General features: G+C 52.5%; 2 protein-coding genes across 2 annotated transcripts; one reads left to right on the plus strand and one right to left on the minus strand.

Annotated features, from left to right (window-relative positions):
- The first annotated feature begins 1,618 nt into the window (after positions 1–1,618).
- LOC127770900 (extensin-like) lies at positions 1,619–7,217 on the plus strand. Its single transcript, XM_052296676.1, has 2 exons — positions 1,619–1,816; positions 6,120–7,217. The coding sequence occupies exons 1-2, from the start codon at positions 1,619–1,621 to the stop codon at positions 7,215–7,217; spliced, it is 1,296 nt and encodes a 431-aa protein (XP_052152636.1).
- Positions 7,218–8,818: 1,601 nt separating this feature from the next.
- On the minus strand, positions 8,819–11,511 carry LOC127772145 (phenylalanine ammonia-lyase). The gene is made up of 2 exons (XM_052298134.1): positions 10,958–11,511; positions 8,819–10,865 (listed from the first exon to the last, which is right to left on the minus strand). The coding sequence occupies exons 1-2, from the start codon at positions 11,353–11,355 to the stop codon at positions 9,119–9,121; spliced, it is 2,145 nt and encodes a 714-aa protein (XP_052154094.1). The 5' UTR covers positions 11,356–11,511; the 3' UTR covers positions 8,819–9,118.
- Between the last annotated feature and the right edge of the window lie 270 nt (positions 11,512–11,781).

Genomic DNA, 11,781 nt, shown 5'->3' on the forward strand with positions numbered 1-11,781 from the left:
CTTAATTTGAGTCAACTTAAATTTTAGTTTCTACATGATGATGTTCCATATCTTTTTTTTTGGGGAGGAGGAGAGGTGTGGTAAGCAGAACAGAACAGAACATGACCGAAGAGGGAAAAGATCAGTTCTAGGAAAGCATAATACCAGTGACATAATTGCAGGAGGCTGACTTGACCAGCCTCCTTTTCTGCCTCCACCAATTGTTATTTATATGCATTCTTTTATAAGCAAGCGCCCATTGATCCTGCAATTCATGCATTAGAAAACAAAATTAAGACTAATCAAATACAGCTGACAATAACAAATTAGCTAGCTGCATATTATATTTTCTAGCTCTTCGGCTCCTGACCATTATGCATGAACCATGCTTACGCCCTTGCGCAGAATAAAGGCTTACATTTTTGCATAGCAGAAAGGCATGATTCTTTGCCTCAATTATTTTTTCACATCATGATTAGTGGCAAGCAATATTAAACAGTAAAGGAAAATATTCACATTGTTCACAGTGACTAATACAGTATCAAGTTTGAAAGAAATACAAAGAAATCACCTGTACCACTAATGAAAACATCCAATAACACTTCGAGCAAAACATTGGTTATAATTAGCAGTTATTCAGTCAAATTGTCCCAATATTTCTAGATTGGTCTTCAGATGAAAAATCACATGTTACTCGTAATGTAGCGGCAAGCAACTTGACTGCAGCTTCTCCATACTTTTCACCATTTCTACAACTTGACTGCCTAGTGCTGTTTGACAGCTTCCAACTCTTGGAGAATCCCTCGTGATTCAGCATCAAGCATGACATAACAGGAATAGTATCAGCAGTCACCGCAGCATCGTGGTACCATGGCCACCTGTGGGCGCCAGCAATTATAAGCAACATCGTGGCAAATTTGTAGAAGATTTGCAGTCAAAATTGACACTAAACCAAGAGATTGTTAGGGTAAATACCTAGGGTTGATGAACGTCTCTGTGACGGCAATCAGGCAGAAGTCAAGGGCCACAATATGGTGTTGAAGAAGGTGGTGGTCTGGCAACCTGGACGTTGGCCTCGGCAGTGAAGCTGCAAAGGGGCACAGGACAGCGACTACACGGTGGAGTGGACTGCGATCTGGCGGTGAGGGGCCGAGGCGGTGAACACAACAATGGAGCCTGTTGCAGACTCATGGCGGAAGGGCTCAGGGTTGGAGGGCCTCGGCGGCGGAGCAGCCAGATCCACACGATCTCGGGGTGGTGGCCTTGGCAGCGGAGCGGCTGGATCGGGCCATTTGGCAATCAAGCGTTGATCGCTGAAGTCCGCTGCTTTGCATCGAGCGAGGGAGATCGCGATTGAGGTCTGAGCGCATAGAAACATATCAAACTTCAACAAAAATGGAAAATTATGGTCACTTGTTTTTAGATCGTGTTCGTACGGAGAAGATTAGGGATTAGGGAAAGAGACAGGATTTGAGGGACTTATTGAGGGACTTACTTGATGAGGGGCCGAGGCCTGCTTCGGCGGCGGCTCTGAGTGAGAGTCCGGCGGAGCTCCGGCAGAGCTCCGGCAAGGATGCGGCGGAGCGGCGGCAGTAGGGAGGAGGCGGCGTGAGCGAAGAGGTCGGCCGTGTCGGTGGAGATGGGGAAGAAGCAAGACCCGGAGGTGGGGAAGAAGAAGGACCCGGCGGTGGCTACGGCGTGGCGCGGAGGAGCGGTGGCAGCGGGGAGGAGCTCCTGCCAGGACGCGGGGAGGAGGAGGAGCGAGCGAGGAGGAGAGGCGCGGTCTTCGGGGCTGCGGGTAGATGAGGAGCAATGTCTTCGCGCGTGCAATCCTCGGGTGCCAAATCGTGAGGTGGAAAAAGTTGCACGCGAATGGACGGCTCAGATTAATCCGGGTGATTTGGCCTATAGCATTGGAGGGGAGCAACTCCTCCTTTTTATATTAGTATAGATGAAGTCAGCACAAACGATTCACTATCGATGGGTTACATCATCTACCACTGAATAAATAATTAATCATACCATAAAGAACCTAACAATTGAGTTAGGCTTAGTTCGTATCATTTAACAGCTTGAAAAACATGATAATAAAAATTGAGCTAAAATATGTATCTCAATCGGAAACAAACGGGGCACGGTAGATTCGTCATTTCTCCCCACGGTGCTAGATACGGGGGGTTGATCCCGATCTCGTGTCGTCAGTACGTGCTCAACAACCATAGGGCCACGGTAGATTTGTCATTCGAGGTGACTTGGTGTTGGCCGCTGAACGCTAATGGTTTCGCCCGCCATCACGTTGCACAGCGGGGGCCAAACTTTACACAGCACCGTTTCGGCGTCGCGAGATCAAGAGCGGTGCAGGTGCAAATCTCACCAACCCTGAAAGGGGGAAACGAGGGTTGTTGTGTTTCACTTTTTTAAATTTTCCTTGGGCACCCAACTGTTGCGAACCAGGGTTGTTGGCACTTGAGGAGGTCCAATTATTGTGCGTCTCGGCTAGTAGTACTAGTTGTCTTTCATCGCTAAGGGCCATTTCTGGTGTCTTTAATTACGTGCACATAACGTCACACGATGGCCATCTAATTAAGCGCCTGTCAAAAACTAATTGCCCCAATTAAACACTTGCCACTACTGACATATACGAACAAATGAGCAATAACGGAAGGTCTCATCTCATAATATAAACAGTTGCAAGTATCAAGAACACTTCAATTTTATCAGTTAGGAGCAGTTCTGTTAGCCGATAACGACATATGCAGTATCACAGGCATACTTAAGAAGATTGATGTCTACAGTACTATTATCTTTCTGCATTCTCTCTCATTATATATACAAGACCATATGATTAGTCCGCATATCATACTCTTATTTAAAAAATAAAAATTAGTTAGAGCCTCATACATGAAAAAGAATCCATGAACAGAAGTACCTCTACTTTCTTTTGCCACACAAATGCAAAATTCATGTCACGGTATACAAATACAAAAGAGACTTATACATCAGTTGTGAGTTAGAAATGTAATGTATCTAAAGCAGTGAAAAAAAAACTTTTTCACCATCAGAATGCGCTACGTCATCAAAGAAATATTGGCGGTCCGATTTTCTGTTACGAATGATACAAGCCGTCAAATTCCTTGATTGGCAAAACATCTTCTAGATCCTTCGTAAAAGTTCTTTCACAATCAAACCCTTCCACATCCCTGTTCTTATTATTTCCATTTTCACCCCTACTTTCAGACTACCACGCTGCCGTGCGTGCCGCTTCCTTCTCGCCCCTCGTTGCACCGCCGCCACTCCTGAGAGGCCAAGACGCCGACTCCTTCTCCGCCCGCCGTCTCTTGTGATTGTCTTCTCCTCCCCAATGCAACCACCGCTTCCTCCACTCCCACTCCCGTCGCCGTCACGCATCCTAGCCTTCTTCCCTCCCCATCTCCAAAGCGTCGCATCTCCTCCCAATCTCCACCACATTAGTCGTGGGTTCGTACTTCCATGAAAAAATAAACAAGCCCAACAATATATCACGCAGACAAATCAATGGTATAGGTAGACTTATTGAATTCTGCCTAATCAATAGTATAGATAGACTTCTCATCCCTTTTAATTTTATATTGCAATCTACAAACAAATCAATCTAAACTTTTTAATAACTAGCACGAAAAAAATACCTGTGTGTTACAATGGAAAAACTTTAATCTATCATATGCTAAATCGTGCAACAAGTGCTTAGGGACACTCTGCCGCCGCGGCACTGCGTGGGCCGGTGAGGTGGTGATGCTAGCTCATAGGTACCGGTTCGTTTGAAACCGACACCTATTGATTGTCCCACATCTTTGCGTGGTGGAAAATCATGAAAACGGCTACCTTTGAGTAACTGTTGGTGAAAACGACTACCTTTGAGTATATGTAGGTGCTGATTTTAAATAAAACCGACATCTATGCTGTAAGTACCATTTTTTAGAAGAATCAATAGCTATAATATATTTATAGGTCTAGGTTTTTAAAAATCGACACATATACTAATATTGTAGTTGCTGGTTTTAAAAAAACTAGCAGGAGCCGACCGAATCCAACTAACCTTATCTACTCCCAGACATCCTTATCCCCACACTTGCTCCCACTCCTTCCTCCTCCTCCATACCGCCTCCAACGCGCCTCGTTGGCCTCATCGTCGCGGCCCTCCTCTTCTCTCTCCCTCTCGCATCTCCCCCGCGCAGCGATGGCTGTGGCTCCCTAGCGGCGTGATGGCTCGTGATCTGGCCCTCGAGCTCAGGACCTCCACAACGGCGAGGAGAAGGTCTAGAGAGGAGCAGCGGCGGCCTCCCCGCTCTCCCCTCCCTCCCCTCTCATCTTATGTGTGATTTATTTTGTGATTTTTGCCTCTCCTCTCATTACCTAAGTGATTTATTTTGTGATTTTCAATTGAATTGTCTCGTGTCCTGTGATTTATTTTGGGATGATTCCGATTATATTGGGATTTAGTTTTCAGGTTAGATTTTTGATGAGTTGGGCTTGGTTGTGGGATCTTTAGAGCGGACGCGCGTTGACACGGGCAGACGATAGATGAAGCGGATAGGAGGTGCACACGATGCGGACGACAGACTAAGATGGTCGAAAAACCTCCCTGAAGTTTTACGTATTTTTTAATTAGATATAAATGTATACTCGTAGTATATACATCCAGTAAATAATACCATGAAAGTTGTTAAATTTTAATGGGCCTAATTAATACTGATAAAATAGGAGCATGTAGTTATCAAATTCAGGTGGGGAAACCCTCCCCTCCTGTCACCAATAAAAAAAAGAGTATATCTAGCATATAGTTGTCAAATGGCCAGAGTTGATTCACAACAAACCTACGAATCCAACCATTCGGAAGTACCTGGTAATAAAAGAGAAGAACATCAGATGACGTCGTTCCAAAGCTTAGCAAAAGTTCGGTGTGAATCTTATTCCAGCACGCAGCAGCTAGCAGTTGAAAGCTGAAACTACCAGGCAAAGTGAAACCGATGCACCCAGCCACCCACGCACGCGGCTCCAAAATTTGTAGGCCAACAAAAATGTACCGCTATGCTAAACAGTAAACATAAACGCCTTCCCTAACCTGCATAGCCGAGCCGTTGATCCACCAGAACTTTTGAAGCACATCTGAATCTGACGTGAATGTATGTACAATTGTACACCCTGTATCCGACTAGTTAGGACATGTACAATGAATTTTTTTTAACGAATCTAACACTTTAGAGTGTGCCAATTTCATGAATATAACATGAGAAAAATTGTACAGAGTAAAAAGTAAAATTTTTATACGAAGAGAAAAGCTGTGATATAAATTGTGCTCGGTCTTAGGCACAACTGCAAAGGTGTGATGATAATGGAGTGAGCTTCTGAAAGTTGCATGTCGCAAGCTTGAGACAACAGTTATGCAACTTTTTACTAACTATAGATGAAGATTCACAAATAGACTTGAATAATTGTGTTCTCATTATCTTAGTTTGGTCACTTGTTTTATGCTTTGGTGTGTTTAATTTTATTTGAAGTAAACTCTTTATTGAGTGCTAGATTGTAATATGTAGCTATAGCTCTATTAATCAAAGGGCGGGATGTATCTATTCCATTATTTTTTTAAAAAAATTATGCCAGGTGTTTTGCTCCTACTAGACCCAAGTTTTGGCCTCTATTTTCATGAGGAATAAGTTCACTTTGGGTCCCTCTATTTGTCGCCCAGTCCGATTTTCGTCCCTTGATCGCAAAACTGGGTATAACTCGTCCCCCAACTTACGAAAACCGGGCACATTAGGTCCTAAGGTGGTTTGGATAGCGGTTTTGGCTGACGTGGTGTCTACGTGGCAGGTTTGACTAGGTATCCGTCCCATGTGGCATTGACGTGGCGCTTACGTGGCAATTATATCTCGGAAAAATAATAAAAACCGTGGGCCCACATGTCAGCTGCACAAAAAAATAATTTTAAAATGGTGGGGCCACGTGGACCCACATGTCAGCTACACAACAAAATAAATATGGTGGGGGCCCCACATGTCATTCCCTCTCCCCTCTCGGCTCTCTCTCCTCTTCTTCTTCCCTATGCTTCCTTCTCTTTCTTCTCTATCCTCTCTCTCTCCTGCTATGCGGTCGGCACGAAGAAGGCCGGCGCGGCGGCGCGACGGCGGCCGGAGCGGCGACAAAGAGCCTGCGGGCCGGAGGAGGATGGAGGCAGTGGGCCGGTGAGGGAGGAGCCTGAGCGACGGCTGCGAGGGCGCGCGGGGGGAGGAGGGAGGGAGAGGCGGTGGCTCGGAGGTGGACTGCGCCGGTGGCGCGCGAGGTCACCGCCCGCTGCCCGCCTCCAGTCGGCCGGCGCGTGCTGCCTCCTCTCCAGCAGGCCCTCGCGAGCCGCCGCTCCTCTCCCGTCGGCCGCCCCGACGAGCTCGCCTCATCCCTTGCGGTGCTCCCGTCGGCCCGCCCTCTCGCCGGCGCGGCGCGCGCTGCCTCTTCTCCAGCTGACCCCGCGAGCCGCCGCTCCTCTCCCGCCGGCCGCCCCGACGAGCTCGCCTCATCCCTCGCGCCGCTTCCATCGGCCGCCCTCTCGCCGGCGCGGCGCGCCGCCGCCCTTCTTCCTCCCACCCGTCGGCCGGCTCGACGAGCTCGCCCCCTCCCTCCCGACGCTCCCGTCGGCCTCGTCTCCCGCCAGCCGCCCCGCGGAGCTCGCCCCCTCTCCCGCCAGCCGCCCCTACGAGCTCGCCTCATCCCTCACGCCGCTCCCATCGGCCGCCCTCTCACCGGCGCGGCGCGCGCCGCCGCCCTTCTTCCTCCCACCCGTCGGCCGGCTCGACGAGCTCGTCTCATCCCTCGCGCCACTCCCATTGGCCGCCCTCTCGCCGGCGCGGCGCGCGCCGCCACCCTTCTTCCTCCCACTCGTCGGCCGGCTCGACGAGCTCGCCCCCTCCCTCGCGGCGCTCCCGTCGGCCTCCCTCTCCGCCGGCGCGGCGCTCGCGTCAGTCGCCCTCTCCGCCGGGACGGCGCTCCCGCCGGCCGCCTCTCGGCTCACCGACGTGATCACGAGGAGGGAGGCTCCGCCGCCGCTCCCGCGGCATCAGCCGCCAAGGCCGCGAGGGAGAGGGATGGAGGCGGCGGGGAGTTCCCATGCGCATCGGCGGCGGCGGTGCTGGGGGCGTCCTCTTGTTGGTGCGCGTTGTGGCGACGATAGGGAAGATGGGAGTGAGCCGAGAGGAGAGATGGGATGACATGTGGGGCCCACGTGGGACCCACCATATTTATTTTGCTGTGTAGCTGACATGTGGACCCACGTGGGTCCCACCGTTTTTAAATTATTTTTTTTGCAGCTGACATGTGAGGCCACGCTTTTTATTATTTTTCTGAGATATAATTGCCACGTAAGCGCCACGTCAATGCCACGTGGGATGGAGACCTAGTCAAACCTGCCATGTAGGCGCCACGTCAGCCAAAACCACTATCCAAACCGCCTTAGGACCTTATGTGCCCGGTTTTCGTAAGTTGGGGACGTGTCATATCCGGTTTTACGGTCGAGGGATGAAAATCGGACTGGGTGACAAATAGAGGGACCCAAAGTGAACTTATTCCTTTTCATGACGAGGGAAAGAGTGGAGAGCTCTTCTGAATTCCTGATTTCAGGACCTCCTGTCCAATTTGGCCCATTACTAGCCTTCAAAACAAATGGCCCGTCTAGACGGGACGAAAATTCCTCCACAACTGGCCCAGTAGGAGGTAGGCCGGCCTCACGCAATTTCTCCTCGGGCCGGACCCGTTCGGCAGCGGTGGCAAGGCCTGCTGCTGCCGCAGCCTGCACGCCGCGGCCTTCGTCGACGTGCCCTTGCTGGAATCGGGCCGCTGCGGAGTTTTCTCCTGCCGACGATGGCGTTGAGATCGGTGTTCCCCGCTGTAGGGCGCTGTCAAATTGTCAGGGAGGGCATTGCCGCCGCCGCCGGCGTCCGTAGGACGCGGCTACCCGCTATCCCACGTTCAGGGTTTTTATGGTATGTCTTTCCTGAGCTGAAGGCTGAAAGCACTGATCTGATCATTGACCATCCGTAGGTCATCAATTTAATTCTGAACTCGTCCAGTATCCCGAATATTAATTCTGAACTCGCATTGTGATCAATTGTGTTTGAACAATAGTATATGAGCTGTGTGAGTCATGAGTTCACTGTTTGTTTTTTTCAGGATGATCTGTTGAGTTCTAGGCTTAAGAAGCTGCTTCCCGGCTTTATTTATCCACCCACAAGATGAATACGTGCTCTCATGGTGAAGAGACACGTCTCGCTGCCGTGAAGAAATTGAATGTTAGCGGTACGGTGCAGGTATGTGCCGAGTTTCTGATAAAACAGTAGTACATGCATAAGTGTGACACCTCAAGCAAACAACACTATCTGTTCAGCTGAGTGGAGCAACTGAACTTAACCTGCTACCTGCTCACTAGTAGAAAAAGACAGTGGCTTTCAGACGTGTACAGGATCTCACGTGCATGAATTGATGAATACTGCATATAGACATGTAACTGGTATCTCCCATAACAAATCAATCTTGGCGCTATTTCGTTCATCATCATTCGTTTGTCATGTTCCCTTGGGAGGCAGCATCGATTTAGTAAGAAAACATCTCTGTTGTGCTTCTACAGAACTCCATATGGAAGCTAATAAACAGTATACTGATACATGAAAATTAGATGGAAGATAGAATTCAGATAATCGTATGTACCACTCTGATACCTGATAGAATCAGGAAGACACCATCGATAACGTTTATAAACTGCGTCCTATTTTAGTATAATCATGTTCATAAACCAAATGGCATGACACTCTGACAGTAACAGATGAACTTCTTCTGACTGTTTGGAGTTCTCTCACGAATTGACCATGGAATAGTATCACAAATTACACCCTTTAACTTACATCAACAGCAGTTTTAGTAGCTGCCTGCCTCTATGCAAATTGCTAAATTTGGCTATGGCATCGTAACTTCCAAAGAACGTTGCAAACAAGAACTTAAAAAAAAATGAAAGAAAAGGCATACTTATTACAGCATCAGCTAAGCACATCTGTGAACTTCTGAATTTCTGAAACACGCTAATATCTTGCTATCTTCTCGTCGGTCCTCTGTTCAGCAATCAGCAGATGGGCAGAGGCTCGCCGTTCCACTCCTTGAGGCACTCGAGCAGTGCGTCGATGTGCTTGCCCTGGTTCATGGCGACGAACACCTTGTTCACCTCCTCGCCGGGCGACCGCGTCTTCTCCCCGGTCAAGTACTCTGTCCCGAGCTCCTCGCGGACGAACTGGTAGAGCGGGTACGACCTGCACTCGGTGATCCTGTTCGCCTTTGCGGCGGTGCCGTTCTCCACGGCCGCACGGGCAGCCTCCACCTCCCTGGGCAGCGCCGCGCGGAGCTCCTCCTCGAACGTCGCGACCTTGGCGAACACCGAGGTGTCGACGTTGCGCTCCGCCTCGCCGTTGGCCAGCGCGTGCTCGATGAGGACGGCGCGCATCTTCTGCATCAGCGGGTAGTTGGCGCTGCAGGGGTCGTCCGCGTACGCGAACACGGCCTCGCGGTCGATCGCCTGGAGCAGGTCCTTCTCGCAGAACCGGGCCTTGTGGAGGTCGCCGGTGGCGCTGGTGCTCAGGGTCTTCCTCGCCACCGTCGTCACGCAGCCCTTGACGGCGCTCCTGACGTTCTCTTCGAGGTGACGCAGGTCGATGGCCTGGCATAGCGCGATCAAGAACGTCGAGGACATGAGCTTGAGCACGTCGATGGCCTCGGCCGTCTTCCTGGACGAGATGAGGCCGAGAGAGTTGACGTCTTGGTTGTGCTGCTCCGCGCTCTGGACATGGTTGGTCACAGGGTTGGCCAAGAACTGGAGCTCAGAGCAGTACGATGCCATGGCGATCTCGGCACCCTTGAAGCCGTAGTCCAAGCTCGGGTTGCGCCCACCGGACAGGTTGGACGGCAGGCCGTTGTTGTAGAAATCGTTCACGAGCTCAGAGAACTGCGCGAACATGAGCTTGCCGATCGCGGCAATGGCGAGCCTGGTGTTGTCCATGGACACGCCGATGGGTGTGCCCTGGAAGTTGCCGCCGTGGAGCGCCTTGCCACGGGAGACGTCAATGAGCGGGTTGTCGTTGACGGAGTTGATCTCGCGCTCGATCGACTTGGTGGCGGCACGGATGACCTCAATCTGGGGGCCGAGCCATTGCGGCGACGTGCGGAGCGCGTACCTGTCTTGCTTGGGCTTCATCAGCGGGTCGAGCTCGCCGAGCTTCTTCGCCAGCATCATGTAGGAGCTCCCCTCCAAGATGTGCTCCATAATGGCGGCTGCCTCAATCTGTCCCGGGTGGTGCTTAAGCTTGTGCGTCAGGTGGTCGGTGTACTCCGGCTTGCCGTTCATGACCTCGCAGAACACGGCGGAGAGGACCTCCGCGAGCACGCCAAGGACGTTCGCCTCAAAGAGCACCATCGAGGCGAGCCCGGAGCCGACGGCCGTGCCGTTCACCATGGCGAGGCCTTCCTTGGGCTGGAGCTCGAAGAAGCCGTGCTGGATGCCGGCGATCTTGAACGCCTCCGCGGCATCCACCTTCCTGCCATCGGGGGTCACCGCCACAGAGTTTGGTCGGCCGGTGACGAGCCCCGCGATGTAGGAGAGCGGGACGAGGTCGCCGGACGCGGTGATCGTGCCCCGGAGCGGCAAGCACGGCGTCACGTTGGCGTTAAGCAGCGTGGCGATTGTCTCGAGGATCTCGAACCGGATGCCGGAGTACCCCTGGAGCAGAGTGTTGATGCGGACGAGCATGGCTGCCCGCGTCGCCGCGGCCGGCAGCACGTGGCCGTCGTCGCCGTTGCCGAACGCACCGGCATTAAGAAACCTGTCATGGCAACGCATCACAGGAACACACGTCAGGCCTCTGATCCACACAAGCTCTCACCAGACGAACAGCAAATTCTTGCGGCTTCTTACCGGATGAGCTCCCTCTGGAGCGCGCCGCCCTCCTTGGTGCGGCGGTGGGAGGTGGCGCCGAAGCCGGTGGTGACGCCGTAGCTGTCGGTGCCGTTCATCATGCTGTTCATGACCCAGTCGCTGCTGGCCTTGACGCGGCCGCGGGCGGACTCGTCGAGCTCCACCCTGGCGGCGCCGGCGGAGGCCACCGCCGCGACCTGCGCGATGGTCAGGCTGGCGCCCTCGATCGTCACCACGGGCCTGCGGTACTCCTCCACCATGCGCTTCACCGCGTCCAGATGGCTCCCGGACAGCTCCTCCGCCGCCTTCCCCCAGTTGAGCGGGTCGGCACGCGGCTTAGCCACGCACAGGCTGCTGCCGTTGGTGGCGGCGGCGACGTGCCCGTTCTCGCACTCCATCGGAACGGCGAAGCAGAGGGGAGATCGATGTGTAGCTGTAACGAGTGGTGGTTGCTCGAGCGGTTTGCTCCCGATGGAGGTGGAGGAGTCGTGTGTGCGGAAGAGCCGGGGATATGGAAGCTGCAGTGGCTTTGCTCTTGGAGGGGAATGGAGGGAGTTGTGGGGAGTTTAAATAGGAGGCGCAGGATGGGTGGGAGTGGGGAGTGTGGGTTCGGTGTGGCCGGTTGGGTTGACCCCGGGATTGGTGTGCCGGCGCGAGCGAGTTTGGGAGCGCAACTACGGGCCGGGTGGGCGTGTGGCTACGTAGAGGTTTCGTGGTGGTCGTGGCGTGCCCTGTGGCGGTTGGGCTCGGGGGAGCGGAGCGGGCGATGCGGGCGGCAGTGGCGGGAGTGCATGCGGGGGAAGAGAGAGAGAGTTGCACGCGGC

The sequence above is a fragment of the Oryza glaberrima genome, chromosome 4 (assembly GCF_000147395.1).
Source record: "Oryza glaberrima chromosome 4, OglaRS2, whole genome shotgun sequence".
NCBI lineage: Eukaryota > Viridiplantae > Streptophyta > Magnoliopsida > Poales > Poaceae > Oryza > Oryza glaberrima.

Excerpts from the sequence above, each read along its gene's own strand:
- LOC127770900 (XM_052296676.1), top strand. The coding sequence starts at position 1,619 with ATGGGGAAGAAGCAAGACCCGGAGGTGGGGAAGAAGAAGGACCCGGCG. Across the intron at positions 1,817-6,119 it reads TTCGCGCGTGCAATCCTCGG|AAGGCCGGCGCGGCGGCGCG; the intron begins GTGCCAAATCGT and ends GTCGGCACGAAG.
- LOC127772145 (XM_052298134.1), bottom strand. The coding sequence starts at position 11,355 with ATGGAGTGCGAGAACGGGCACGTCGCCGCCGCCACCAACGGCAGCAGC. Across the intron at positions 10,866-10,957 it reads CTCCAGAGGGAGCTCATCCG|GTTTCTTAATGCCGGTGCGT; the intron begins GTAAGAAGCCGC and ends TTGCCATGACAG.